The 26,250-nt window shown below is 35.1% G+C and overlaps 3 protein-coding genes across 3 annotated transcripts; 2 read left to right on the forward strand and 1 right to left on the reverse strand.

Moving 5' to 3' along the window:
* Positions 1–2,676: 2,676 nt before the first annotated feature.
* Positions 2,677–3,798, forward strand: LOC107795199 (histone H3.3). The gene is made up of 2 exons (NM_001425879.1): positions 2,677–2,791; positions 3,203–3,798. The coding sequence occupies exon 2, from the start codon at positions 3,211–3,213 to the stop codon at positions 3,619–3,621; it is 411 nt and encodes a 136-aa protein (NP_001412808.1). The 5' UTR covers positions 2,677–2,791; positions 3,203–3,210; the 3' UTR covers positions 3,622–3,798.
* An 11,430-nt stretch (positions 3,799–15,228) lies between these two features.
* LOC107795200 (GLABROUS1 enhancer-binding protein-like) lies at positions 15,229–16,733 on the forward strand. The gene has a single exon (XM_016617785.2). The coding sequence runs from the start codon at positions 15,340–15,342 to the stop codon at positions 16,594–16,596; it is 1,257 nt and encodes a 418-aa protein (XP_016473271.2). The 5' UTR covers positions 15,229–15,339; the 3' UTR covers positions 16,597–16,733.
* A 2,499-nt stretch (positions 16,734–19,232) lies between these two features.
* LOC107795202 (uncharacterized) lies at positions 19,233–26,031 on the reverse strand. The gene is made up of 5 exons (XM_016617786.2): positions 25,796–26,031; positions 21,572–21,868; positions 21,397–21,479; positions 21,197–21,278; positions 19,233–19,585 (listed from the first exon to the last, which is right to left on the reverse strand). The coding sequence occupies exons 1-5, from the start codon at positions 25,835–25,837 to the stop codon at positions 19,532–19,534; spliced, it is 558 nt and encodes a 185-aa protein (XP_016473272.1). The 5' UTR covers positions 25,838–26,031; the 3' UTR covers positions 19,233–19,531.
* Positions 26,032–26,250: the final 219 nt, after the last annotated feature.

Genomic DNA, 26,250 nt, shown 5'->3' on the forward strand with positions numbered 1-26,250 from the left:
ATATTTATTCATGTATTTTGACGGGGTCCCGGGGTGGCTCGGGTGTGTTTCGAACCGCCCGGAGCTAAGTCGAAAATACCATAAATTATTGTTATGTTTTTCCTTTTTTGCGAAGGTGTAGCAGTGGTCGCATTCGTGATAAAGGAATGAGAGTGGGTGGATTTTTTCCCTACGCATTCGTGAGATGGGGAACGCGTTCGCGGGGCTCTAGGCAACTGGACTTCGCGTTCGTGCTCAGGCCTTCGCATTCGCGAAGTGCGAGCCCGGCTAGGGAGAGGGTCAGTCGATGGCCTTCGCGTTCGCGTTGAGGCCGTTGTATTCGCGAGGGGCAGGCCAGCTAAACCTTCACATTCACGAGGCCGGTCTCACGTTCGCGAAGGGCATTTTCCTGGTCTCGACATTTTTGCCTTCGCGATCGCGAGTGCCTTATTGCGATCGCGAAGAAGGAATCACTAAGCAAAAAATATTTTAAAGAAGGGATTTAGGCCTATTTTTCCCATTTCTCACTTGTGTGGTCTGGATTTGGAGCTTTTCGAGAGGGGTTTTCATCAAGCTTTGTAATGTTAGTAATTTCTATCTAATGTGAGTTAAATACATAAATTATAGGTAGATTTTAATGGGTAAAATGTAGAAATTTTAGTAGTTTGTTGAAAAATTTAGGTTTTGATAAAAAATGAGATTTGACCACGAAATTGATTATGGAATTGGGAATAAATTATATACTTGAGTTCGTGAGGTCGTGGGTAACATTTATCTTCGAAAATTTTTGGAATCCGAACACGTGGGCCCGTGGGCTAATTTTAAGAATCTTCCAAATTGAGTTGGGTAATTACTCTAACCCCCCCTTCCCCCACCCACTATTGCCCAGGGTTATTAGATTAAATCCTCCCAGGATAGAACAAAATAATTATTATGCAATACCAGCAATGAAAATTATAGAACTTCACTGAACTCATCAAATGACATTAAATCATACGGATGCTTACTATTTGCTTTGAAAGCAATACGGAAATGCAGAGAAGAGAGGAGAGAATATATGCAAATTTGTCCCGAATGGACGATTCAGTTGGTTTGGAGGGGTGTTGTCCACACGGGTGATGGGAGTTCGATCCGCCCTCAATGCCTTGTGGGTCTGAGCCTATCGCACAGGGCTTGCCTAATGCGGTTTACATCCCATGTGTGGGTTGCAGGGTATTACATAGTATGAGGTTTACCGAGTGCGCACAAAGTGCTCATCCGAAGGGTAGAGGCTGTGACAGAGACTGTAGCGGCTGCGGGTTTTCCTCGGGTTCTAATATATGCAAATTTTATGTTGTTCAATGTCTAAAAAATGAGGCTAATCCGTTGTATTTATAGCCAACGATTTAGGTTTCAACATGTGCCAAGATATATGTTCGTTTGAGAAGGTGTTTGTTCTCCATAAATTAAATTTTTGTTAGGCGCAAATTTGACTGTTGGGAGATTAAATTACCGCCCCAAATTTTAAATTAAAAATTCCTCGAAAAAATATCATAAAATGAAATAAGTAACGGAAAAAATTGGTACAAAAAGTTTATCAAACAAATCAATTGGCCGAAGCCGAATCCGAGCGACGACGACGACAACTACGCGAGGCACCATGTAAGTACAAGGGTTTCTGTTTCCATTTTACGACGAGGGACAAAGTGGCTTAGTAAAAAGAATAGTTCAAATTTTTGTTTTTTTCTCAATTTTCATTCACACCTTTTTATTTTTTTTATTAAATAAAAACTCAACAACTTCTCCCCAAAAGCAGAAGAACAACGTATGTTGTTGCTCAAAAACACTTTTTCATTTTGGCCAAACACTTTAAACTTTTCAAAAAGTATTTTTTTGACAAAAAATATACTTTTAGAAGCTTGGCCAAACATGCTCATAGAATGTATTTTATTATACAAAGGATTTAAGTTTTAACACTAAAAGTATAACGAAGCTTCTACTCTATCAATGAAGTTTAATATAATATTAGGTCAATTATTATTTTTTATCAAAATATCAATCTATTTATCAAGAAATTTACTTATAATTATCCATAAATAACCTAACTATGAAATATCTTTACACAATTAATTCAATTTTCAGTTCAAAGAACTTAAACTCTTTACAAATAGTATAGACAAGATCATATAAATAAATATTTTATTTAATATTATTGTGAATATAATATTCAATTATCATTTTATTTTAAATCTTAAATTTGTTGCTATTTAATGAAGATACATTACACATATTTCAGCGTATAAAAAACAAATTATTAATTATTCGTATTTAAATTTAAAATTAATATCTTGATAATTAAATATATCTAATTCAAACATCTTAATTTTAATAAATAAATAAATGAGATCTATGTGTGTTTGTAACGCAGTCTAATGAGGAAAATTTCCGGTCCGGATGTGTGTTTGTAACGCAGTGTAATGAGGAAAATTTCCGACTTAACGAAGCTTCAATCCTTGAGACATAATATTAACCAATAAGGGAGCGAGTACAGATCGTCATGGATCGTGTCAGAGAAAAACTCCTGATCGTGACCGCTCATTTAATCCCCAGAAAACACAACAAAAGCAATTATCCACCGTCGATACTGTACTTTCATAAAAACACAGTAAAAGAAGTCCTAACCAACTCCGGCTTTTACATGTTCTATAAATAGCATCACACAAGTCTTTCGCATCATTCATCTTATCAAAATCAAAAGTTTTTTTCTACTTTTCGCAGTCCTCTCTAATTTCAAGCTTTCCTCACCAGCCTTCAAACCCCAAGTAATCTTAAGGTTTGATTTCTTCTTCTTTTCTTTGTTCTTCAATTCTGTTCTGGTTTTATGATTTTCAATTGTTGTTTCTTCGTTTCGATTGTGGAAAATCGGATGTTGTTTCTTCGTTTTAATTACCAGAAGTCCTTAGGTTTTGATTTGGGAGATCTTAGGGTTAGCTCAGCTTCATTGAATTTCCCCCCTTTTCTTCTAGAATCTGAAAAATTGATGAAATTATGACCGTCTTATATGTTATTATTGTGTATCTGGATCTAAACCTAGACTCTAGGAACCCTAGAATTTGGATTTATGCATATATATATATATATATATATATATATATATATATATATATATATATATATATATTGTTAATGGGTTAACGGATTATCCATTAAAAAAAATTAAATTGATTTTGGTTGCTGTTTACAGGAAATCAGATGGCTCGTACGAAGCAAACTGCCCGTAAATCTACTGGAGGCAAGGCTCCAAGGAAGCAGCTTGCCACCAAGGCTGCCCGTAAATCTGCCCCAACAACAGGAGGAGTTAAGAAACCTCACAGATACAGACCTGGAACTGTTGCTCTTCGTGAAATTCGCAAGTACCAGAAGAGTACTGAGCTGTTGATCAGGAAATTGCCATTCCAAAGGCTTGTTCGTGAAATTGCCCAGGATTTCAAGACTGATTTGCGTTTCCAGAGCCACGCTGTGTTGGCTTTACAAGAAGCAGCTGAGGCATACCTTGTTGGATTGTTTGAGGACACAAACCTGTGCGCCATTCACGCCAAGCGTGTCACTATCATGCCCAAGGATATCCAGTTGGCCAGAAGGATTAGGGGAGAAAGAGCTTAGAATGATCTGCTCTGCTTTGTCGTGCTTAGATTGTTGAAGTTTTTTTTAGCGTTTTGTGCTTTTCTTCTTCTTCTTCTTCATATAGTTGGTTTTATTAGAATATGAATGGCTGTGGCATACTGGAAATTTGATACACTCTATTATATAGTCGAATTTAATTGGTATTTCTTTTTTCAATTCATTTGGTGTTCATCTTGACCATGCTATTATTGTTGCTTTGACTGGGCTTAAATCTAAAACGATGCATTATGGAATTGAGCTTTGGTATCCTTCAATACTGGCGGCGTGTTGTATGTTCTAGGTTTTGCTATTTTGACACTTCCAAATCTAGGTTTTATGCTCTTGGATCCCCTGTTCTCTTATCTTTTGTAAATCAACACCTTCTTGGTGCTTCCAGTGATGAATACACCTTACGTGCCTCAAATATAAAGCATATTGTCAATGCGATGACTGTTTACGGATAGTATGTTACTCGACTTATCTCGAATATAATTATGTGTGAGTTTATGATGTATCAATTTCAGGTGCAAAAAGCGTTAGCTGCTCGTGTTCTTTCCTTTTTAATATAAAAAGTGTTGAATGCCAAAGATTTGGTTGTGCATGTTACATCTAACTTTATTTTGTTTATCTGATGATATTTGGAAATCAACGACTTCTAGACATATGGTACAATTTTCACATTCTTTCTTGGCTATAATATTCTTGTGAATTCCTTTTCTTGACAAAAGATGAAGTCATGAAGCCACTTCTTTTCATTTAATTATGTGTTGAACTGAATTTGGACAGAAATCCTAATTTTGAGTTGTTGAATAGGATTGTTTCTATCTATACAACTGTGCTTTTAAATGATTTTTTGATTTCTCGGGCTTACATGTAAGTTCTTTTAGGAGATGATAGTAGTTGTTTCGGTGAGATGACGTTTAAAAATACAGTTGAGGTTCTGTGAAGAAAGGGGGAAAACTTTGGAGTTCCAAATGGATTCTATAAAGGCACAAGATATTAAGGCTGACGCTTTTGATGCAATAAATAGAATGTGTTTCATTCGATGATCTTTGGATGGTTGAATGCTTTCACATGATATTTTTTTCTAATCTTTGAGTGTTTGAGTTAATAATATTAATATGCTAGATAACAAGGCCAATGTGTTAATTAATTAAGCTCATCTTGTAACAATAATGTGACGTTTAACTTGAATGTCGAAGATGTTTTAGGCACACTAATAGATTAACTGTTTGATTATATCTTACCTTAAAAAAAAAAGGAAAAAAGAAATAGACAATATCTCACAATGCTATTTTCAAGCCAATTTGGTATTAGCATTGTAATAATTTTTTTCTCCTGTTTTGCATGCCTATATTGTACTAGCACTCTGTTCTAATCTTATTATTGTTAATAGTGGTCCTCTTTTTTAAAGGAAATTCCCAGCTTGGTTTCTGAGTGGAAAAGGTTATATATGCTCAAACACGATTACATAAGGAAGAAAACTTTGAGCCTACCTTCCCCAAAACAATTCTTAAAATCTAAGATCATGAAGGACTCCATTTACATTCCTAACTTAGACATGTATTCTTGTTATTAATTAGTTTTTAAATATAGTAGTATATCCTTTTTGCTGTTTAGACCTGAAAGATGATAATTGCAAGCAATTTATCCATCCTTAACAACCCTTTAACCTCTTCAGACAGCTCCCTCCAACTATGTACTACTTATAAAAATACCTCATTTGTAGGGAGGTAAGAAGTTGATAAATTTTTCTTCCTTTTATATTCATTAATTAATCTCATGACCACAGTGACCATGGTAAAAGAAATTCAAATGGCCAATTGAAATTTTGTTTACCAATCAAACTTTTGTATCTCATTAAGGGTGTAACTTTTGACATATACATATACTTCAGGGGAATGCATGTGCTACAGTCAAAGAGTGCAAGAGTAAGTCCTCCTAAAGTTGGGGTTACACTCAAAATTTGCTGTGATTGTTCTAAGAAGCCTGAAAACGATTACTTTAATTTAAAGAACATCCTATGTGTTCCGTCTGCAACATGTTATAGTCATACTTGCACAGTTTAAAAGCAACATGTCGCCATCATTTAATTAATCTATTGCAAGATGCATTATATTGAGTTTAAATTTTTTGTTTTTCATTCCATTTGTATCTTTTGTTGTTGGTAAAAAGAGGAAGTTACATTTTACATTTTCTATTAAGTTCTTTTCTTTTTCCAGTGTGCTCCTGGCCCCTGCACATATGCCAATTATTGGACTGCTTATATCTAGTACATACATCTTTAAAGATTGACAACTCTATTTTTTTTTATTGACAACTCTATTAAAAAGCAAAAAACTCTTTTGGAGAGAACCAATTGAACACACTGTTCAAGCAAAACATAGTTAATTATTTCTGGAAGAATTTGCAAAATAAAATATCACAAGCGGTGCAGGCGAGTTTTTTTTACCACATTTATCACCCACGATCCCTACGACACAAGGAGGACATAAAACTCAAAAATACTTCTTGATCTACATTGTTTCGCTTTTCTTTTGGCCATTAATTATGAACTACTCGAAAAACATTCTATTTTTTTAATCACATTTATCAGCTACGAGACATAAAACTCAAAAATACTTCTTGATCTACATTGTTTCGCTTTTCTTTTGGCGATTAATTATGAACTACTCGAAAAATATTCTATTTTTTTTACCACATTTATCAGCTACGATCCCTACGACACAAGGAGGACATAAAACTCAAAAATACTTCTTCATCTACATTGTTTCGTTTTTCTTTTGGCCATTAATTATGAACTACTCGAAAAATATTTTATTTTTTTGACCACATTTATCAACTACGAGATATAAAACTCAAAAATATTTCTTGATCTACATTGTTTTGCTTTTCTTTTGGCCATTAATTATGAACTACTCGAAAAACATTTACGTAGAGGGAGTAAAGTCTGAGTGTTACTTTTTATAAATTATTTTGAAAATATATTTTCTTCCTGCCTTCTTATAAGAGACAAATTTACCTTTTACGATCCAAATAATCATTTTTAGTTAAGATTAATGTTCAAGTGAATAATGACACCAAGCATTGCAAAATAGATTAGAACCTTTACTGATTATTATCTTTTCAACACGCTTTTATTGGAACATAAATCGAAAAGTAGACTTTTTCTAAATAAGCTCATTATTTGTACTATAGGTTCTTAAGTTGACTTTACTGTGTTACTTTCTGAATGTGTTCTAATTGTTATATTAGGCAAGTCTTACTCTATAGATGTTCCATAAGAAAAATGACAAGTTGCACTAGACCAACTCAAATCGACATTAATAAATGAATGCGTTCTTCAATTACATATTGTTTGGAAATTTATCAAATAGTGGAAGTACCAAAATATTTGATTTGAAACAAAAGGAAAATTGAACCGGAAACAAATCAACTGAATAAGGAGATTCAAATTCACGAATCAATTGTGCAGTGTAAGTCAATAGTTAATGGGAAAAGGACCAAATATACCCCACCACTTTGGTAAATTATTCATGTCTACTATCCGTTATACTATCGAGACATATCTACCCTTACCATTAGCAAAACTTTTTAAAAATACCCTCATCTAACGTAATGCATCAAATTAATAAAATAATCATTTTAAAAAAATTCATTAACCCATAACCCGTTAAACCTATCATATAAAAATACGGTACCTAGATTTCTGAGACGTCTTAACACATTTTATTCATTTAGAGAGAGACCGAGAATAATAGTGGAAGTAGGATTAGCAAGAATTTATATTTTTGGTTCTTAATTGTTCATGGTGGCGTTAGGATGTCATGTTATCACTTTTGGTTGTATTTTTTGTAGTTATAATATGGCATTCCTTTGTCTACTGCCATATTATACAAACCGAGAATATGAATATATGATTGTCGGTATTTTTATGTCTTTCACGTCTTAAATTCAACAAATGACTACGAAGGAGAAGACTAATTTGTAAGGAAGAAGTGCAGTAAATAAAAAAGATTTAACGGGTTATTAATGAGTTTTAGAAAAATAGGTACTTTTTAAATTTGGTGGCTTTCCATTAGGTGGAGGGTATTTTTAAAAAAAATTAGCTAACGGTAAGGGTAGATGTGACCCGATAGTATAACGAAGGGTAAACGAACAATATACCAAAGTAGATGGGTATATTTGGCCCTTTTCCCATAGTCAATGTATCGAAAAATTAGAAAGAGGACAAAAATAAAGAAGACAGAAAGCATTGTGCGCAATTCATTTTAGATTAAGGTGATTAATTAAAAAAAAGGAATTGAAATGCCCTTACTAGTTCATTCCAAGCTAATGTGAATATTATTTGGAACACTAAACTCGTAGAATGTTTCTAATATTCGTTTGTTTATCTACAAGTACATGTTTTCCTTCTCAAATCAACAATAAATCTTTTCACACCTTCTTCTATTTTACATCCATATTGACCATTCCGCATAAACTGACATCTCCCAGAAAGTTCCTTGCTCTCTTCTAATATCAACCTAGCCATAGGAGATATGTCTGATATCCAAGTTTCAACAAATTTTAACATTTCAATATTTTTAGTCATTATTTTTCTTTTAATTTCCTCCAACATAGTGATAATTGATTTGTGCCTAGGAGCTAAAATCCAGGAGTTAAAAGTCTCACACGTATTATTTTTAACAATGTCACACTTGGCATGCTCTTTAAAGTATGCTATACACCATGTTTCTTTTCTGTATTTTAACAAGTCTTCACAAATATGCTTATCAAGCTTATCAAGTTTTGCCATCTCCTCTTTTAATTTGACTTCATAACCTGATTTAGTACATCTCTAAAATTGCTTTTTCCTCTCCTCTCCTTTCCAGTGTTGCTGCAAGTTAGACCAGATGTGTCTTGCACACATCCTGTACTCACAGTCAGGTAGAAGTTCAAGTATAGTTGGCACAAGCCCCTACAAACAAGAATAAGACATTTAGTGAATAGCATATAAAACAACAGTTAAAATTAGGATAGAATAAACATCACAACCTTCTGCATATCTGACAGCACAGTAAGCCCCCGTCCACTTCCTAATTGAAGATCTTCTATCAGGTAATTAACCAGATATGCTTGGTCTCCTGGTCTAAAACAGCCCAGGCAATTGGAAATATTTACTGGTTTCCATTCCTGCCAACTGCAACTAACAACTCATCCTTACAAGCACCATTCATAAAACAACCATCAAAACCAATTATTCTTCTACATCCTTCCAACCAACCCCTCCTAAAAGCATCAAAGCACACATAGAAATAAACAAATGTAGTTTTTCCAGGACTCTACCAGTTCTTACCCAACATGAGCTGCCAGAATTGGTTAGTTTGATTTGATCAGCATAATTACACAACCTAGCAAATTTTTGTTTCCAGTCACCCATAGACTCTTTCATAATCTTTTGCATTACCTTATGACACACTGTTCTACCAACATAAAAGCCTAATTTTTCTCTACATAGCTGAAGTTCCCAAATCTTCATATAAGGCTGTTTAGTAATCTCATCATTGAATTTATTTGTAACAAACTTAGAGATACACAATTTGTTCTTGTTTGAAGTGTTGCATTTGTCCACAAGGTGATAATTTTTCACCATAAAGTCACCCGAATCTCTGTCAAGTGCAGCATACAACAACCAACCGCATCTCTTTTCTAAGCATGTTACTCCCACTCTTTCCTTTTTATTAGGTTTTAGTATCAACTGGATTTTGTATTCAATAGCATACTTTCCACAACTTTCCTAAATTCTACAACATTCTCAAATTTCATCCGAACTTCAAATATAGCCACAACACAATCATCATCATACCTTAGCTTACTAATCTTTCTTCTAGCAGGTAGATCAACACCCCTAACAGCTTCAGGATCTAACTCATCTCTACTGTCATCACTATCTGCCTTTGAACCATCAATAAAATACTCATCACCCCCTAACCTTCCTGTATATCTAGCGGCCTTGTTCCTTCCAATTGTCTTCAAAGCCTCTATCAATTCCAGCTTCTCCTAGAGGTATTTCATTCTTTGCAACAACTTTTTTTCTTTGGACCTTACTCTTTTATTTACTCCTTCTTTCTTCCCTAACATATCTCAACTCTTCATCAACCTCTGAGTCATCTTCTTCAGGAATACCATCTTCTTGTGAGTCACAGCTACTTTCTAGATCTGTTTGAGCCCCATCCACATTTTTCTAAGTAGGTTAATTACTCTCATCAACTACACCAACATCAACCCATTCATTTTCTTCAGTTAATCTAGGGCTGGCAAGTGGGCAGGTCCCGGGCCTAAACGGGCCAAGTGGACCGGTCCAAACGGCCTTGGGCCGGTCCCAAATTAAATGGGCCAAAACGGGCCTGGGCCTAGACGGACTTTTTGTATGGACCGGCCCGGGACCGAAACCGTTTGGTCTCGGACTAAACGGTCCCGGACTAAACGGGCTAAGTGGGCCCAGCATATTTTTTTTTAAAAAAAATTAAATAGATATTAGAGACAAAAGGATGATAAAAAAAATATCTAAGGCAATGCTTTGTAAATTTTATTATAGAATTGTGACCTAAATTTTATTTAACATCCTAAATTTTAATATTCAATATTTAATATCGAATATATATAGTATATAAGATGTATATATAGTATATATAGAAGAAAATTAGAGAGAGATTGTGATATATTGATGATTTTGTAAGAAATAATGAAAGAATAATGGGGTATTTATAGTTGAAAATAGAGAAAAAGTATAATTATAAAAAGTTTGGGATTAAAACAAAGTTGGAGGGGTTAAATGGCTATTTTATAAATAGCCAACGGCTATTTTTGACAGTCCAACGGCTAAACGGTCCCGGGCCTGACGGGCCCAAATCATAGGACCGGCCCACGAGACCGGCCCAGGCCCGCTAAAACTGGGCCAAACGGTCCTGGCCCGTTTGGCCTGCGGTCCCGGGCCGGGACCGACCCACTTGCCACCCTTAAGTTAATCCTTCATCCACCTGACCACCTCTATATTAATATTTTTTAGGCAAAATACATAAACAACCCTTTTAAGTTGTCCTCAACGATCAACAGATACCTTAAGTGACCACTTTACCAATTTAACACTTCAAGTGACTATTATGTGTACCTCGCAAACATCCGAGTCCGGCAAGCCATATACATGAAGTACACTCTCTAATGACATGTCAAATGAACCAATTAAAGAATGACACATGTAAATTATAATAAAAAATTACACAAATGTAATTAACCAAAATCAAATAAATTTAAAGAAACCAAAAATATTTTTTACTACTATTAACTAGACCGCTGCCGCCCCCCTCTTATTCCTCTTCTTCGTTTGCCTTTCCCCATCCTCCCCCTCTCCCCCCCCCCCCCAAAAAAAAACCTCTCACGTTAATTTCCTACACATTATATCACCAAAAAGGATGGGATTCTGAACAACAATTTAGAGGCCCAAATGGTTTTAGAGGAGTTTGAGTTTCAATGAAGAATTTTTCGTTCATCTCATGCGTTTTACAGGATAATCAGATCTGGACATCACGTGTTGTACGCTGCCATTTAAGGAAACATTGGAGGTCTTCTTCTCTGAAAAATGGAGTAAGACCCAAAAGAAAAGGCAACACAGCAAAATACATTTGTCTCACCAGAAAAAAAGGCCATAGCTTTTAGAGCACCCATCTCTCCATTTTTATTTTTTTCTTTCATTTTTAACTAACTGAAACTCCACCTTAATACCATGAAAGAGACCACTAAAACCAGTCATCCTGGCATCCATTTTTCTAAAAACCTGCGAAGACCCAACAGCTCTAGCGATGAGTGAAAATTGTCAAAAATGGGATTGAATTTTTGTGGGTGGTCAGTGAAATTATTACAGTGTAGTGGATGTTATTAATTATTATTACTTTGAAATTGAAGAAGAGGAGATGGATTAATGGTAGAACGTGGAGGTGCTACTATTGCCATATTTAGGGCAGGTAAATTTGGTGGTGAAGATGAAATATTTTGGGAAGAAAGTGAAATTAATGTGTGAAAAATAAAAAATATAGTTGGACCCACATAAAAATTATGGTGGTCCACATAAAGTAAAGCTAAATTTTTTTTAAAAAAGGAAAAAACTTAATTTTGAGGTTCACGCACTTAGAATTGAATATAAAGAACACACTTTGCCATGTCAGCGTGAAAGATTTACGAGGTACACCTAATAGCCACTTGAAGTGTTAAATTGGTAAAGTGGTCAGTTGAGATGTCTGGCTGATCGTTGAGGACAACTTAAATGGGTTGTTTACCTAGGTCTTTCTCAATAGTAGTTTGAGTATTAATATCACCATCATTTGTTGCCCTAGCACCACTATAAACATTATCTATCTCACCTACTTCTGGCCCAATTAGTAAAGCTGCCTGGCCCATAGTTTCAACCACCTCTGGCTCATTAACCACATGCAGCACATACAAATCCAAAAAATCACAATGTATTAGGGTTTTTACAATGTCTAACAGATGAGAATCAGATTCAACCTTGAAAAGGTCATCACTTTTTGAGGTTCTATAATAAAATTCTTCAACAGTGGGAACCCGAAATATTTAGTATAATATATCAATTTCATCATCGAAAAATGATCTTTATCAATAGGAAAAACTGCTTCGGGTTCCTTTTCCCCGACATAGGCTAGGCCCCCCATCATTGATAAATACACTCCCATAGTGAAAGAGTGTTATAATATAATTATCCATAAGATTCTCTCAAAGAAAACCCCAAAAATATATCACCAAAAACTAACAGAATATTTCGAAGGAAATTCCCCAAAAAACCCCAACTTTACAGAGAATTTCAAAAACCCTAAAATTGATCAATGCATTCTACATAAAGGGCAAAATAATACCTCTTGAGTCATAGACAATCCAATAACATTAGTCGTTGACAGTCTTCCCAAAAAATTAACTCGAATCTTCAAATCGTAATCGATAACTTCCGCAAAATAACCGTAAATAAACATACAACCCACAACATACGAAAGAAGAGATGATTTCAGTGATAAATTGAAGAGAATAAACTGAAAATATTGTAAGAATCAAAGGTAATTGATGGAATTTTTCTAGGGATTTTTCGGACCTCTAATCGCCATTCTTCAATTGGGGTTAACAGGGAGAGAGAACGGGTGCCTACTTAGTAATGAACGGGTCTTTAATTTTTTGCCTACTTAGAAATCTGATGTGGCGTATTAAAACAGTTGGCGTCTTTTAATTAGTTAGCTTTCCACGTCAGTTGCGCTTAAAAACACGCGCTTCACTTGATATAATACCTAGCCGAGTAGTTAGCTATTTGTGCCCAATAGATATGGTTATGAACATAGTATTATGTTCAATTGGAACAAAGTTAAGTTCAAGTGTCTAAATGGGATTTTCGGGCAACTTTAAGGGTCTATATATGTATTTTTCCTTTTCAATATAACAGATACATTTCTACTTAACTACCGGTTATAAATACCAAATATTTGACATGTAAGCTTGTAAGCCGGACTTGAATATAAGCTAATATTTGTTCTATAAATATTATGAATGATGTAATTTATTGAGATTACGCTGTCAAATAAATCCAAATAACTATAATGACAAGGAGAGGCAAATAGATCAAGATACAAAGATATACGTTAATTTTTAAATTAATCAGTATGATAAATCAAGAAAAATAAGAGTAACGAAACACTTATAAAACTACGGAAAATGTCCAAATATACACATGTATTATGAGAAAATATTTAAATATACCCCTCGTTATACTTTGGATCTAAATATACTCTTGTCGTTATACTATTTGTTCAAATATACCCATCTTTCGTTAATTTTATCAAAGGTGGACATCCAATCCTATATTTGATGAGGTGGATGCCCCTAACCTATTTTACTCATCCCTTTTATTTATTTAAACTGTTTTTTCATAGTACATGTATTTGACCCTTTTCCAATAAACTATAAATTTTTTGAAAACTGCTAAAACAAAAACCAGCTAGAACTTGTTTTATGCCTAATTTGATTTGGTTGATATTCATGCTAACTAGCGCTATTTAAATGTACAGACGCAATCTAATGGTAAAAACTTAGTACATAATTTATTAGTCATATATCTATCTATACTATATTAAAAGCACGAACGCCCTTAGCGAAATATCGTTCACCTTTTTTACCCTTTAAAAATAGATTTTATATTGGACAAGATTGTAATTTAAATTATTTTTCTAATATTTAGGACCTCAAAATTGATTAAAATCTTAATTATTAATTTTTTTCTTTTTTGAAACATTTATAGAGTCTTAATATTTAGGACTTTAAAATCGATTAAGATTTACCTTACATAATTTCTTTTCCTAATTAAAGTGTGTAACATATTTATAATTAGTAGTACCAAAATTAGAAAAATTTTAAGGCTAAACATTAACTACCACTACTTGTCAAGAAGACACGTAGAAGGAGTTCTTGAGCATAAAGTTTTTGAAAATTAAGTATAATTTGTTTATGTTGTTTTCCTAATATTTAGTATCTTGAGATCAACTAAAATTTTGTTTATTAAATTTATCCTTTTTATTTGAACTAAGTCCTTATATTTAGGATTTTAATATCAATTAAAATTTCATCAAAATTAATTAAACTTTTTTATATAAATTATCTATATCTATATCTGTTTATATATTATATATTATATTAAAAGCACGAAACCCCTTAGCAGAATGTCGTTCGCATTTTTTACTCTTTAAAAAATAATTTCACATTAGATAAAAGTGTAAATTAATATTTTTTTCTAATATTTAAGTGAAATACATTAAAATTTTGGTATTAAATCTTTTCTTATTTGAACTATGTAGAAACTCCTAATATTTCAGCTATATAAATTTATTTCTTAAATTTCTAAACATTAAAATTTACTATTGTAAACTACACATAAGCACATTAGGACGAGTAAGAAAATATCTTTAAATAAACGACATGCTTACGTTTAAAATTAATAATAATTCATAGTAATAATATATATAAACATACTTTAATTTTTTATTTATATATTGTAATATATGGCTATATTAAATCACAAACCCAATTACAATATTTGACAAGATAAACATACATAAGATACTTAAATTTATATATTGAAATTAGCAGTAAACTATACTCTAATTTATAAGAAATGTAAGATCGTTTAAATTATAACTTTCTACATAAATTTTTAAAAACTATGCTTATTTAAGTAATATAGGAAGTCAAATAATATTACTGATGTGATTTTTTAAAATTTATTCACGCGCAACACGCGTACTATAAGACTAGTATATATATATAACCAGTATCCATAATTTACTACTTCATACTTTAATATTTAATCGATAAAATTAATTATTTGGATAGAATTGCAGCTCGCGTTTGGATATAAATTTAGTTGAAATTTGAAAAAATTGAGTGTTTGAAAATGAGATAAAATATAGGCTTTAAAAGTTAATATTGTGTTTGGATATATATTTATTTGGAAAAAAATTAAAGTTCTATTTGAAGATTTTATTATCGATAGTGAAGTCCTTGATTTAACGTCGCTTTAAAAGAAAAGAGAGTGGGGGAGACAGAGCTATAATCCACTCTCTTCTCTATTCTGTAGACTAATACCCTTTGCGGCTTTGCCCTAATCGCCTAAACCCTTTACCCTTTCAAATGGCTAAGAAGCATACCGAAGAGGAAGAAGAATCCGGCGACGAAATGGAAGTTTCTTCCCCAGGAAACGCAGATTCTGAATCTGGATCTGAATCAGAGTCAGAGTCAGAACCCGAACCCGAACCCGAGAAACAACAACCACCCCTGAAAAAACCACCAGTTGCCGCTCCGAAGAAGCCTCAACCACCTGAAGATTCCTCTTCTTCTGCAGAGGAATCCGGGTCCGGGTCTGAGTCTGAGTCTGAATCAGAATCCGAACCTGGAACCCAGAAACCAAACCCGGTTATAGTAAAACCCTTAGCATCCAAACCCATGGACGACTCAAAAAAATCTGCTCCCAAGCCTAGATCCAAACCAAATGCTACTGCCAAACCCACTTCTCCTCCTCCGGCGAAGTCATCCGCCGGTGCCGGAGCTAAACGGCCGGTGACGGTGCACGATGGGGAAACAAAGGAATCTAAGAGGTCTAAGAAGACACCCAAAAAAGAGATTGAAACTCCAGTGAAGCAAAAAACACCCACTGAGGATGTGAAAAGGCAGCTTTTTCAGAGATTATGGAGTGAAGATGACGAAATTGTTATTTTAAAGGGCATGATTGATTACAGGTCCAAGAAAAAATCCGACCCGGTTGCTGATTTGAGTGCGTTTCATGAATTTATAAAAAAATCTTTGCATGTAGACGTGAGTAAGACACAGTTGCAAGATAAGATTAGGAGGTTGAAGAGGAAGTATGAGAACAATGCTGGGAAAGAGAAAAAAGGAAAAAAGGAGAGAACCTTTTCAAAACCCCATGAGCAAAAAACTTATGAATTGTCCAAAAAGATTTGGGGTAAAGAGAAAACTGATAATAAGGGTGAGAAAGTTGAAGAAGTTGATAGAGTAGTGGAGAATGGAACAACTTCAGAAAAGGGGCAAAGTAAGAGGGAGGGTCAAGATAATGTGGTATTGGAGGACGCAGTGAAGGAAGATGAGGAACAGAGTGCTGATGTGGTGAAGAGGGAGAAAAATATAGGGCTTGCTGCACAGAATTTGAGTTTGGTTTCGTGTGAGAGAAGTGTTGCTGAACTGGAGAAGTGGCTTGAAGAGAATTCTGGGTTGATTAGTATTGAGAAGAGGAATGAGATGAAGGAAAAGTTGACCTCTTTGAGGTTAGCTGAGTTTGACTTGTGCTTCAGGAGGGTGGAGCTGATTACTGAGCAGGGGAAGCTGGTGCGCGAAGCTATGGAAGCTTCGGGGATTAACATCTTTCAAAAGTAAACTAATTTAGGGTGAACTTGCTTTTCTAGTTTTGTTTCTGTTTGTAGTTCTGTTAATTGCTAAATTTGTGTAGTTTAGCTCTCTGCATTGACAAGTAGCATATTTCTTTATATAAAATTGGAGTTTGTTATGTGTGATTTGCTTATTGGGTATAAACCATATGTTGTCCAGTCTCGCTGTCTTTAGTTGTCACAACAGCTTATTTAGCATTTGAATGTTTGCTTTAATGGAATCTCTTCAATGTGAAATTTATAGGGTTTCATGTTGTTGATTTTGCTGATTCATGGGTTAACCGAATCATAGTTAGTGTTACTCAAGGGCTTCTACTTTGACGCAGTCATTTATGTTGGTGTATGAGGATATATGAATTAGCTTCGGTAAACTTCCTTCTGGTATGCATCTTTGTATGATGCAATATGGCCAGGAACCTATTGGTTTCCTTGTATGACTAGGGATGTCAAAAAGAATGCTGTTAACAACAACCATTTTGATGTGGTTCTTTGCTCAGCCTTTCAGGTAATACTTTAGGTGAATGTAGTTCTTTTCTCTTTACATCAAAATTTCTTCAAATAATAATCTTTAAAAGGATTTGAACTGCCTCTAGATCCTGACAGTTCGATATAGTGTATTTTCATGAGAAGTCTGTGCAAATATACTTTACTCAAGACACTTAATAGTAATAATATGTGGAGCTCCCCATCGGTTGGGAATTTTTAAATGGTTCTCCTTGTATGGTCTTGGGCAATACTCGCCTCTCGAGCTAGCTTTTGAGGTGGAGTTAGGCCACATGTCCATTTTCTTATCATAAATATGTGTGGAGCAACGGAGGGTTGACGTGAAGAGGTTGTCTAAAATGCCAATTTAAAGTAAACATCAATTTTTGATAGATGAATGCTACTGTATTTTACTGGCTTATTTTTAGGAACTATAAGGATTCTAGTACTGAGCATAGGTACATTTGGCTAGTTAAGGGGATAGGACTGCTCCTGCTTTGCTAATGTGAAGTTCTTGATGGAAAGAGTTCTTTATCCTGGAAGTTCTTTCATTTTGGTTGTTTCTGAGACAATGATATGGATAAGTAGATCTTGATGAATGTCAGGTGCTGGAAATTTGATGCTGTGTCATCAGACATTTTTGGTATTTCTCATTTCAGTGCCTTGCTCCACAAGGTTGGTTGTCATTACTGATGCTGCTAGTGCGAGTTCTTTGGTCTGTTCCTTAAGACTTGCAGCTTAAAACCAAGCAATTGTGGGTTTGAGTTTAGTTGACATAGTCTATCATTTCTTCAGCATTACCATTATTAGGATATCGACCCTACTACTTAAGTTATCATTCAAGAATACTTGGTGCCCTTTAGGAAATTGATTTAAAATTTAAGGATGTTGCCTTAGTTTGACCCGGTTCGTAAATAGTTTGACCTTGTATTCATCTCTCTCACTCTCTCTTGTGAATTGGAAAGAATGAATGCCAACAATATATGAGAAAAATCCTACATGCACCTTCTACTTCGTCTTTAAATTTGGAAGTGGAGTGCCTTCATAAAAGCCTGGTATCTTGAGTTCCTTCTGTTTGCACTCCTAATGTAGTTCTCTCTCTCTCTCTCTCTCTCTCTCTCTCTCTCTCTCTCTCTCTCTCTCTCTCTCTCTCAGCAAGTATTTCTGCTAGTTGCGTCTCCACATAGACATCTATCTCTCTGGTTGGCACTATCCACTATCCAGTCCATTCTCTTTCCACCAATTTTGATTAGGAGTTCTGTTTTTGGCTTTTGGTATATATGCTACCCACTGAAGTTATCTCTGGTTCTAGTTATACCCAAATATTTCATAGACTTAGGCATACCAATTATTGCATGGCGCAGATTGCTGCCCTAGAGGCGAAGCTTAGGGGCGATTAGCTCATGTTGGAAGGAATTTATCGTATGCACTCTCTACTCAACGGTCAAGAAAAATTGTTGCTTTTCCTTTGGTGCATGTCTACCCAGAATCGTTCATGATGCCTTTTCTATTTGTTAGTCACAATAATTCTATTAGGTCTCTTATGGTTTTAAATAAATGAATCGGTAAAGGGACAAATCGTAAAAATGTAAGGTGAAGGTGCAAATCAAATATAATTTTTTTGCTTGGTGCATGCATAAAGGGTGCAAGATGCAAAGGACTGTAGAATCTGCCATATATAAGGGAGCAAAATACCAGATAGAGAACTGACAACCATTGTTATAACCCATTAATAAAGATTTTCAGAACTTGAGGGCACGCAATCGTGCAGTTCTCATAGTTCTCTAAACTTACGAGCATGCAGCACAGAATAATGGCGATAATTGCTAGTTTCGTCAATAAATTATCGTTTATTCAATTATACATCTAGGTATATCCTATTTAGGCTGGTGCATGACAAGATAACCTTAGACAAGTCCTACCACTGAGGCAAACTCACTTTTTGAAACCAGCTTTCCCTGGAAGGAAAGACAGGTTTTCCTTGTTTCTATCATAAAAATCCTTAAACCAGGTTATTGAGATCTTATATTTCTATTACTCGCTCGATTAAAACTATAATCTTCTTCGTATAATGAGAACAATGGCTAGATATTAGGCATGAGCTAGGAGGTGGCACATGCAATGTGAGAGGAGCTAAATATAGGGATGGAAAAATAAGCATTATTTGTGTGATTAATCATCAGTTCGAATCGTTTATAAAATGTGAACAATAGATGATTCATCACGAGTAAACTACAAGAGACTGATGCGTGAAATTGTACTTACGAAGATGATAACTCAATAAGAGATGATCCAAAACAACTTCTTTTGTAGGTGCGAACTCATTGAAGGCTTGAGCTAGTTCCAATAAGCACGCCAAAATTTATTGATAACAAAAATGGAGTCCCCATTCATTTGGGAATTCAGATGCAGCAAGGACGAGAACAATTGGGCACCACAACTTACAATGGTCCGGGAAAGGTGCCATTCTCTCTTTGCTCATTCCATCTGTCAATCTGCAGCCATTATCAAAAGCAACGAACACATGAAGCTGATAACATGAGATTGTAAGGGCACATAAAATAGAATTACCATCAGAGCTAAAAGTTTACGAGTTAAGAAGATATCACGTGTTAGCCAGAAAAACCGCCTATGTGTTAGCCAGAAAAACTATCTAACAAATGACAAGGTCTTGCTTCAGATAGTCCTTATTTGGTAATATTTTTATTTTTGATAAGGCCTATTTGGTAATACTTGTTTAATCTTGTTTTAGGCTCACTAAAATTGCTGTGCTCCGCAAAAAGATATCCTCACTCAAGCATTTGATCATTCACTACTGGCTACATCTGACTTACACGATTAGTACTAGGGATCATAACTGTAAACTCTCGATAGTGCACATCTCAGCCATGTCCACCACAATCACTACCCGGAGAATACTTAAATTGCTGACTTCACTCACGGTAACTCCACCAGGAAACTGCATCACTACATTGCTACGCTTGAACCCTCAACCGAGCTAACATCAAGGACATATCAAGACCAATACCAAGTTCTCCTAGTAATTTCATGACTACCACATTGCTGACAACAATGCTCCAGCCATACACACCAGAATGCCACTACTTCATCATTTAATTCCAAACTTTCACCACCACCTTCCAGGGTGTATATATAATCAAGACAATTTTACATGAAAGCGCGCTATGAAGAAAGTTCTGTAAAAATCTATATATTGGAATGCGGGGCTGGGGTTAGGATGTCATCCTGGTGGTTACTACTTGATCGCTTCCTAATTCAGTTAAATAGGATAACGTCTTGGGTCTCCTAGGATGGCCCTATGGATTTAAATCCACAAGCACAAGTCTTTTCCTACAGTTACAGCAAAAAGCTTGAAAAAGCAAACTCAAATGTCAATGGATGTGTTTTCCCATTTCAGCTGATATGAAATACTGCCCAAGAAATCATGCCCCCAGATTTGGCACAGCTCGGATCTCCTATATATCAAAGACAGAAAAGTATCCATCTTCCTCTTTAATGCAGGATAATGAGAGCAGGTCTCTAACTCCTTCCTACCCTTCTCCCTCCCCATCCCTCCTTCCCTCCCATATTTGGATTTATCCAACTGCCTGTGACAAGTGTCAACCAATCCCTCCTTTCTTCCCTAGACTCACTTGTTTTGTTGTCTATAATTCACGAGATCTCAATCAAAGCTTCACCATGCCTCCCCTCCTCCCATCCAGAAATTATGATAATTAAGTTTTGCATTACAATTCCAACATTACATGTTCATGAACCATCGGACCACCTTAGTGATTTAAAGTTATTACATGTTCATGAACCATCGGACCACCTTAGTGATTTAAAGTTATTACATGTTCATGAACCATCGAACCACCTTAGTGATTTAAAGTTCTAACAGTTTCAATTTCATAATGTCAAATCCACATAAAAATCTAAATCTGTCCATCCACTGCTCAATGGGAATTCCGTCTCATTAGTAGACGCCTAATACATAATTCATCCCATATTTGCCAAAAGATTAGTTAAACACGGGAATCAAGATGATTTAGCATACTTCCAAAAGCATATAACTATGAAGACCCAAAGCTATAAAACAAACATACCCATTCACCAGGGCAAAGGGAACGGTAGTACTTGGCAAATTTGTCACACTCAGGTGCACCTTCACCCTTTGCAGCTACACAGCTGAAAGACAAATCAATTGTACATAAATGAAACTTTATTACTCCAATCGATTTAGAATACAAGACATACAGAAAGAAACACAAAAGGAGGAATGGCTAGTATAGCTGTGTTTACTGACCGATGATATTCGACATATCTGGTAAAGCAGTGCCTTGTCTGATTTGTAGTAGGGAAGCGGAAGTCAGCAGGCGCTGTCTCAAGCTGATTGCCAATCATAACATAAACAACAGAATACCGTCAATGCATATCAGCACTAGTAAAAGGAGTCAACACTAATGGTTAACAGATCTAACCTTAATCTCAGGGGTTTCAACAGCAGATTCCTCATTTCCCGAGGTCTCATCTTCAGTACTTTCGCTGCTTTCATCACTGGAAGCCTTGATAGGTGGAGAGGCTTCAGATGATTCAGCTGCAGCTTCACTGTTTTCCTCAGGTGCAGGGGAAACTTTGGTGCTCTCAACCACTGGATCTTCCTCAGTTTTGGACATAACTTCTTCAGTTGGAGCAGCTGAAGGGGTCTTAACCTCAGTTTCTTCCACTGGTTTTGCTGCCTCAGAGGATTTCTCTTCCTGCGCTTTCAGCAAGTATTGCTGCAAATCCAGGAACAGGACAAAGTTTGTCATTTGCAGCAAAAAACTCTATCAGTAGCGAAGACAATCTCAATGCAAAATAATAAAGCCAAAGACTATTATTATGCGCTGAATTTTTTTGATAACAAAGTAAAAGACAGTTATTATAATATTAAATTCTAGAGAAACATGTCAAAGTGGAAGAGTTAAATAAGTTACAAGCTCACAACTAGGTGATGAAAAGCTGTTAGAACACATTTCACTACTCGATGATCAATTCGAAAGTGACAGCTCCAACAAAACAATGACGTGAGGGGGAGCAATTTCAAGAAGGTGCGCACATCGGAGGGAGAGGCACTAAGGGAACCATGCGAGAAGTAGTCGCTTCTTTGAATCCAAGTTAAACGATGAAGAAAAAGGAGAAAAAATTGACAAAAGATGGTTTTTTTTTTGCTATTTGTGTACTGGGACTCTTCTCTAGCATGCTTCAGTTCTCCTTGTTGTCCTTTCTTCTCCTCTCTTGTACGCTTGGGTTCTTCTTCCCCTCCTCTCTTGGTATACTTCAGTAGTGCTTCTTGTTCTTCTATTACTTTAGCTTTTGGGCTTATCTTAGCCTTTTTTCTTCTCCATTCCTATCTCGTTCTCTATTCTTCAAATTCTTGATTTATCGATAGATTGTTAGGATAATTTCTGAACACTGTTGATATATCTCCGGGAGTTGTCGTATTTCTTGCAATTTAATACTTTCTTCTATTCTGTATTTATATATATATATATATTGTGTACAGGCTGTAGTGTAAGTGACTCGCCTTAGCCTCGTCATTACTTCGTCGAGATTAGGCTCGACACTTAAGGACTTTTGTGGGGTAAAATTTCTTCTTTTATTGAGCTAGCTAGCTAATGTGATCAATACATTTCTTCGTGCTTTTATTTCATATTGTTATCAAATAAACTAATTAGTATGGTTTTACATAATTTGGTTATTGTATCATTGATATTAGTGTTGACATATTTTAATGGCCAAGCGAACATTATATCCAACAAAATTTCTTTTTTTTATAATGATCTTTTGATTTCTATTATATCTCTCATAGTTTTTTATCTATAATAGTTAAAATATAATTTTTAATATAATATTTATTTAATTGTTTTAAAACTTTTTACTCATTTAAATAGGGTACACGCGCAACGGGCGTACACTATTCTAGTAGGTGTATACAAATGTATAATAGTATATAAAAGGTCTTTATACACCCATATACACTATTATACACTATTATACAAAAATTGACTTCGTCGCCTACCTTACGCCTCTTCTAAAATTTAGCTCAAACCTACTCCAAATCACTTCAAACTTAAGTTTTGAACTCCTCTTGATGTTCCCAATCCAAACAACTAACAAACTCGAAAATTGAAGTTTCGAATAGTCTTCAATGGTGGACTTCTATTCGTTAAGTTTTCAATTAAACACAGTAAAGAGAAGATCGACTTCACCACCACATACAGAAACCATATACATTATAGAATTAATGAACAAGGTAAATTATGAATGAAAGCAAAAAACCTTATCTTGATTTGGATTTCTTCTTCCATGGTCTAGGACCATGATGATCTCTGCAATTTGGACTATAAAACTTTCCACCTAATTGGCTCATCCAAAAACTGAATACACTACCTCAACCAAACAATGCAGTTTCATCAGCTCAAAATCATTTCGAAGACGCCGAAGAGAATGTAAAAGGCAAACCAACTTTTGAGTATGGAGAGCTCGTTCTTGGTGTTGCCCATATTTTGGCATCATTTAGTGACACTTCCATTCGTGAGACTGTCTTTAATGTTGGGCTAAGGAATGAAATCTTTTATCAAGTTATACACAAAGTGGGCCAAACTAGGTAAGAAGGTAAAACACGGGCCAATTTTGGTAGCATCATTAACTGATAAAGAGAGTAATTTTTTCTTATGTTTATGATAGCACCAAGCAACCGTACCTCTTTATAAAACTAGATCGAGTAAGACCGCCCCAGCCAAAGACCAGGGGCTGATAAGGTTGAAATTTCCTTAAATTAAGCATAATAGTATATATTCAGTAATGCTTTGCTTCAGGATGACTTTAACAATTCAATTGCTTTTAAAACTTATTTCATTGTGAAGAAATTGTAAGAAAAAAGTAAACACGTTCACATTTTAGTAAAGATTTGTTACAAAGTTTCTTTATTAATAGTAATGTTAACTTATGATATGCTCAAATAAATTGGTCACAGACAGATCTTAACTCCTTACAGCTTTCTAATTGACAACTATTTTATGGAAATTCACTTTCCGTTGCATTTCTATACATGTTCGCGTGGCTATTCTCTCTAGAAATGAACAACACATATAGGTTTCCCATAAATCCCACACACTTAGGATATAAACTACTTTGCTTTTTTCTCTTTTTTCGTTCACTTTCTCGATCACTAGATGGACCTCAAATTCCATCAACTGATTATGTAAATCCAAGAAAGCATCAATCTTTTGACATAAAAACTCACATTCATCTTTGATCTTGTTATTCACTCACTATATATTCAAAAACACATTTCTTCACTCTCAAAAACACATTCTTCATTCTGCAAGAAAGATGGAGAACTTCCCGATTATCAACTTGGAAAAACTAAATGGGCTGATAGAGCTTCCACCTAGGGAATTAGGGGCGGCTTTCGGTCGGTTCGGTTTGATCGGTTTTCGATTTTTCATTTGGATGCACCAATAACCGAACCAATATTAGTTCGGTTTTTTCGGTTTTCGTTAGTTCGGTTTGGTCGATATTCGGTTTGGTTCGGTAGGTTTGAGGGCTTTTTGTTTGAGCTTTTTCTACTTAAAAATAGGTCTTTAAGTTTAATTTTTTTTCACAATTAGCTTTTTCTAGAAGTTAATTGGACATTTTTTCCAGTTAACTGGTCAAGTACTAATGAACCACAAACTCACAAAGATGAAAGAAGAATGAGACTATACGTTCAACTTTCCTATGAAACTCCTTGGAGCAATTTTTAATTTATTCTCATATCTATATAGCTAACTTGCAGTACATTTATAGCTATGGATATTATTTCAAATACAAATTTTTCCATTTCGTCAAAACAAAAATTGGAGACTAAATACGTATCATGAAACATGAATAGAAAGGAATACAACAGCAGAAGACAAAAGGCACAGCTTGGTGCTTATAGCTGCTATCTTTTGCTTTTCACATAAATTGGAACCCTAGTTTATGTGATTTGGTGTAATTGGACTCATTAAGCAAAGTCTTTGGACATAGGATTTTTTTTTGTAGTAGGAGCTAATCCAACTTCTTTTGTATTCTTTTGCATCTTATTGATGCGAATAGTATAACACCTTACTTCATCAAAAAGAAAATGGAGACACCATATTGAGTGAAAAGGTCCTTTTCTGCTGCACTAACAGACAAAAGGTAGAGGAAAGAGCGGGAGAGAGGGAGGACTTTCTTTTAAGGTTCTTTGAAAGAGTATTGTGAGCTATGCAGAATGAAGTTTTTGAGTGTATCTCTAATCATTCCCATGGTGGCAGCTCTCTCGGCACCATTCAGTTTTTCCAAGTTGATAATTGGGAAGTTCTCCATCAACTGCTCGTGTAAACCAAAATCTAGATAAGAAAAGACTCAAGCAAATCACTATAAAATGAATTTCTTTGAAATCAGAACTAGTTCTTATTTTCTATTTCCACAACTAAATGTCATTATTCAGTAAATTAATAATAAATAAATAAATTCTCAGTCACTAGAACAAAATTACAGATCAAGCTTATTTCCAAATTCAAAACTTCAAATAAATCATAAGTATTTCAAAAATAAAATTTATGAACAAAGATAGGATAAAATTGAACATCGTATGATCACAAAGCGCAAACCAAACAGCAAGCTGAAAATTGCAGCAGTATTTTGCTAATTACCTCAGATAGGGATGGAGCATTTGAGGTATCGACTTCGGCCATTGCTGGATTCAGCTGCGACGGCGCCCGATAGACCAGACCAATAAAATAGCAAAGCGCTTAGGTTTTTGGTAGAATGTTCAGCTCGGTCAGTATTGAGTCGATGGGAAAGTGATGCCGAGAGAAAATGGAGACGCCATCTCTTCTGCCGTCAGGAAAGGCTCACGTATCGAGGACTGGCCCATGGGCCTCCAAGTCTCTGTGGTTACTGGACTTGATCTGATTTGACTCAGTCCAGAGTTGGGTATAGACAGGATAGCCCTATCAGGTGGAGCCCGGAACCAAAATATTGCAAATTTTGACTCAACCAACAAAAAAAATGTGAAAAAAAGTGTTGAGTACCATATTATGTATTAACTCATCTAAAATATGCGCTATACCTTAACGGTAGTTAACTCGTTAAAGTATAGTAGTGC

Source organism: Nicotiana tabacum, chromosome 12 (genome assembly GCF_000715075.1).
Source record: "Nicotiana tabacum cultivar K326 chromosome 12, ASM71507v2, whole genome shotgun sequence".
Taxonomy (NCBI): Eukaryota; Viridiplantae; Streptophyta; class Magnoliopsida; order Solanales; family Solanaceae; genus Nicotiana; species Nicotiana tabacum.

Coding starts and splice junctions, on each gene's coding strand:
- LOC107795199 (NM_001425879.1), top strand. CDS start 3,211: ATGGCTCGTACGAAGCAAACTGCCCGTAAATCTACTGGAGGCAAGGCT.
- LOC107795202 (XM_016617786.2), bottom strand. CDS start 25,837: ATGGCCGAAGTCGATACCTCAAATGCTCCATCCCTATCTGAG. Junction 21,279..21,396: donor AGATATGTCGAATATCATCG/GTCAGTAAACAC, acceptor TTTGTCTTTCAG/CTGTGTAGCTGCAAAGGGTG. Junction 19,586..21,196: donor CCCTTTGCCCTGGTGAATGG/GTATGTTTGTTT, acceptor TAATGGCTGCAG/ATTGACAGATGGAATGAGCA.
- LOC107795200 (XM_016617785.2), top strand. CDS start 15,340: ATGGCTAAGAAGCATACCGAAGAGGAAGAAGAATCCGGCGACGAAATG.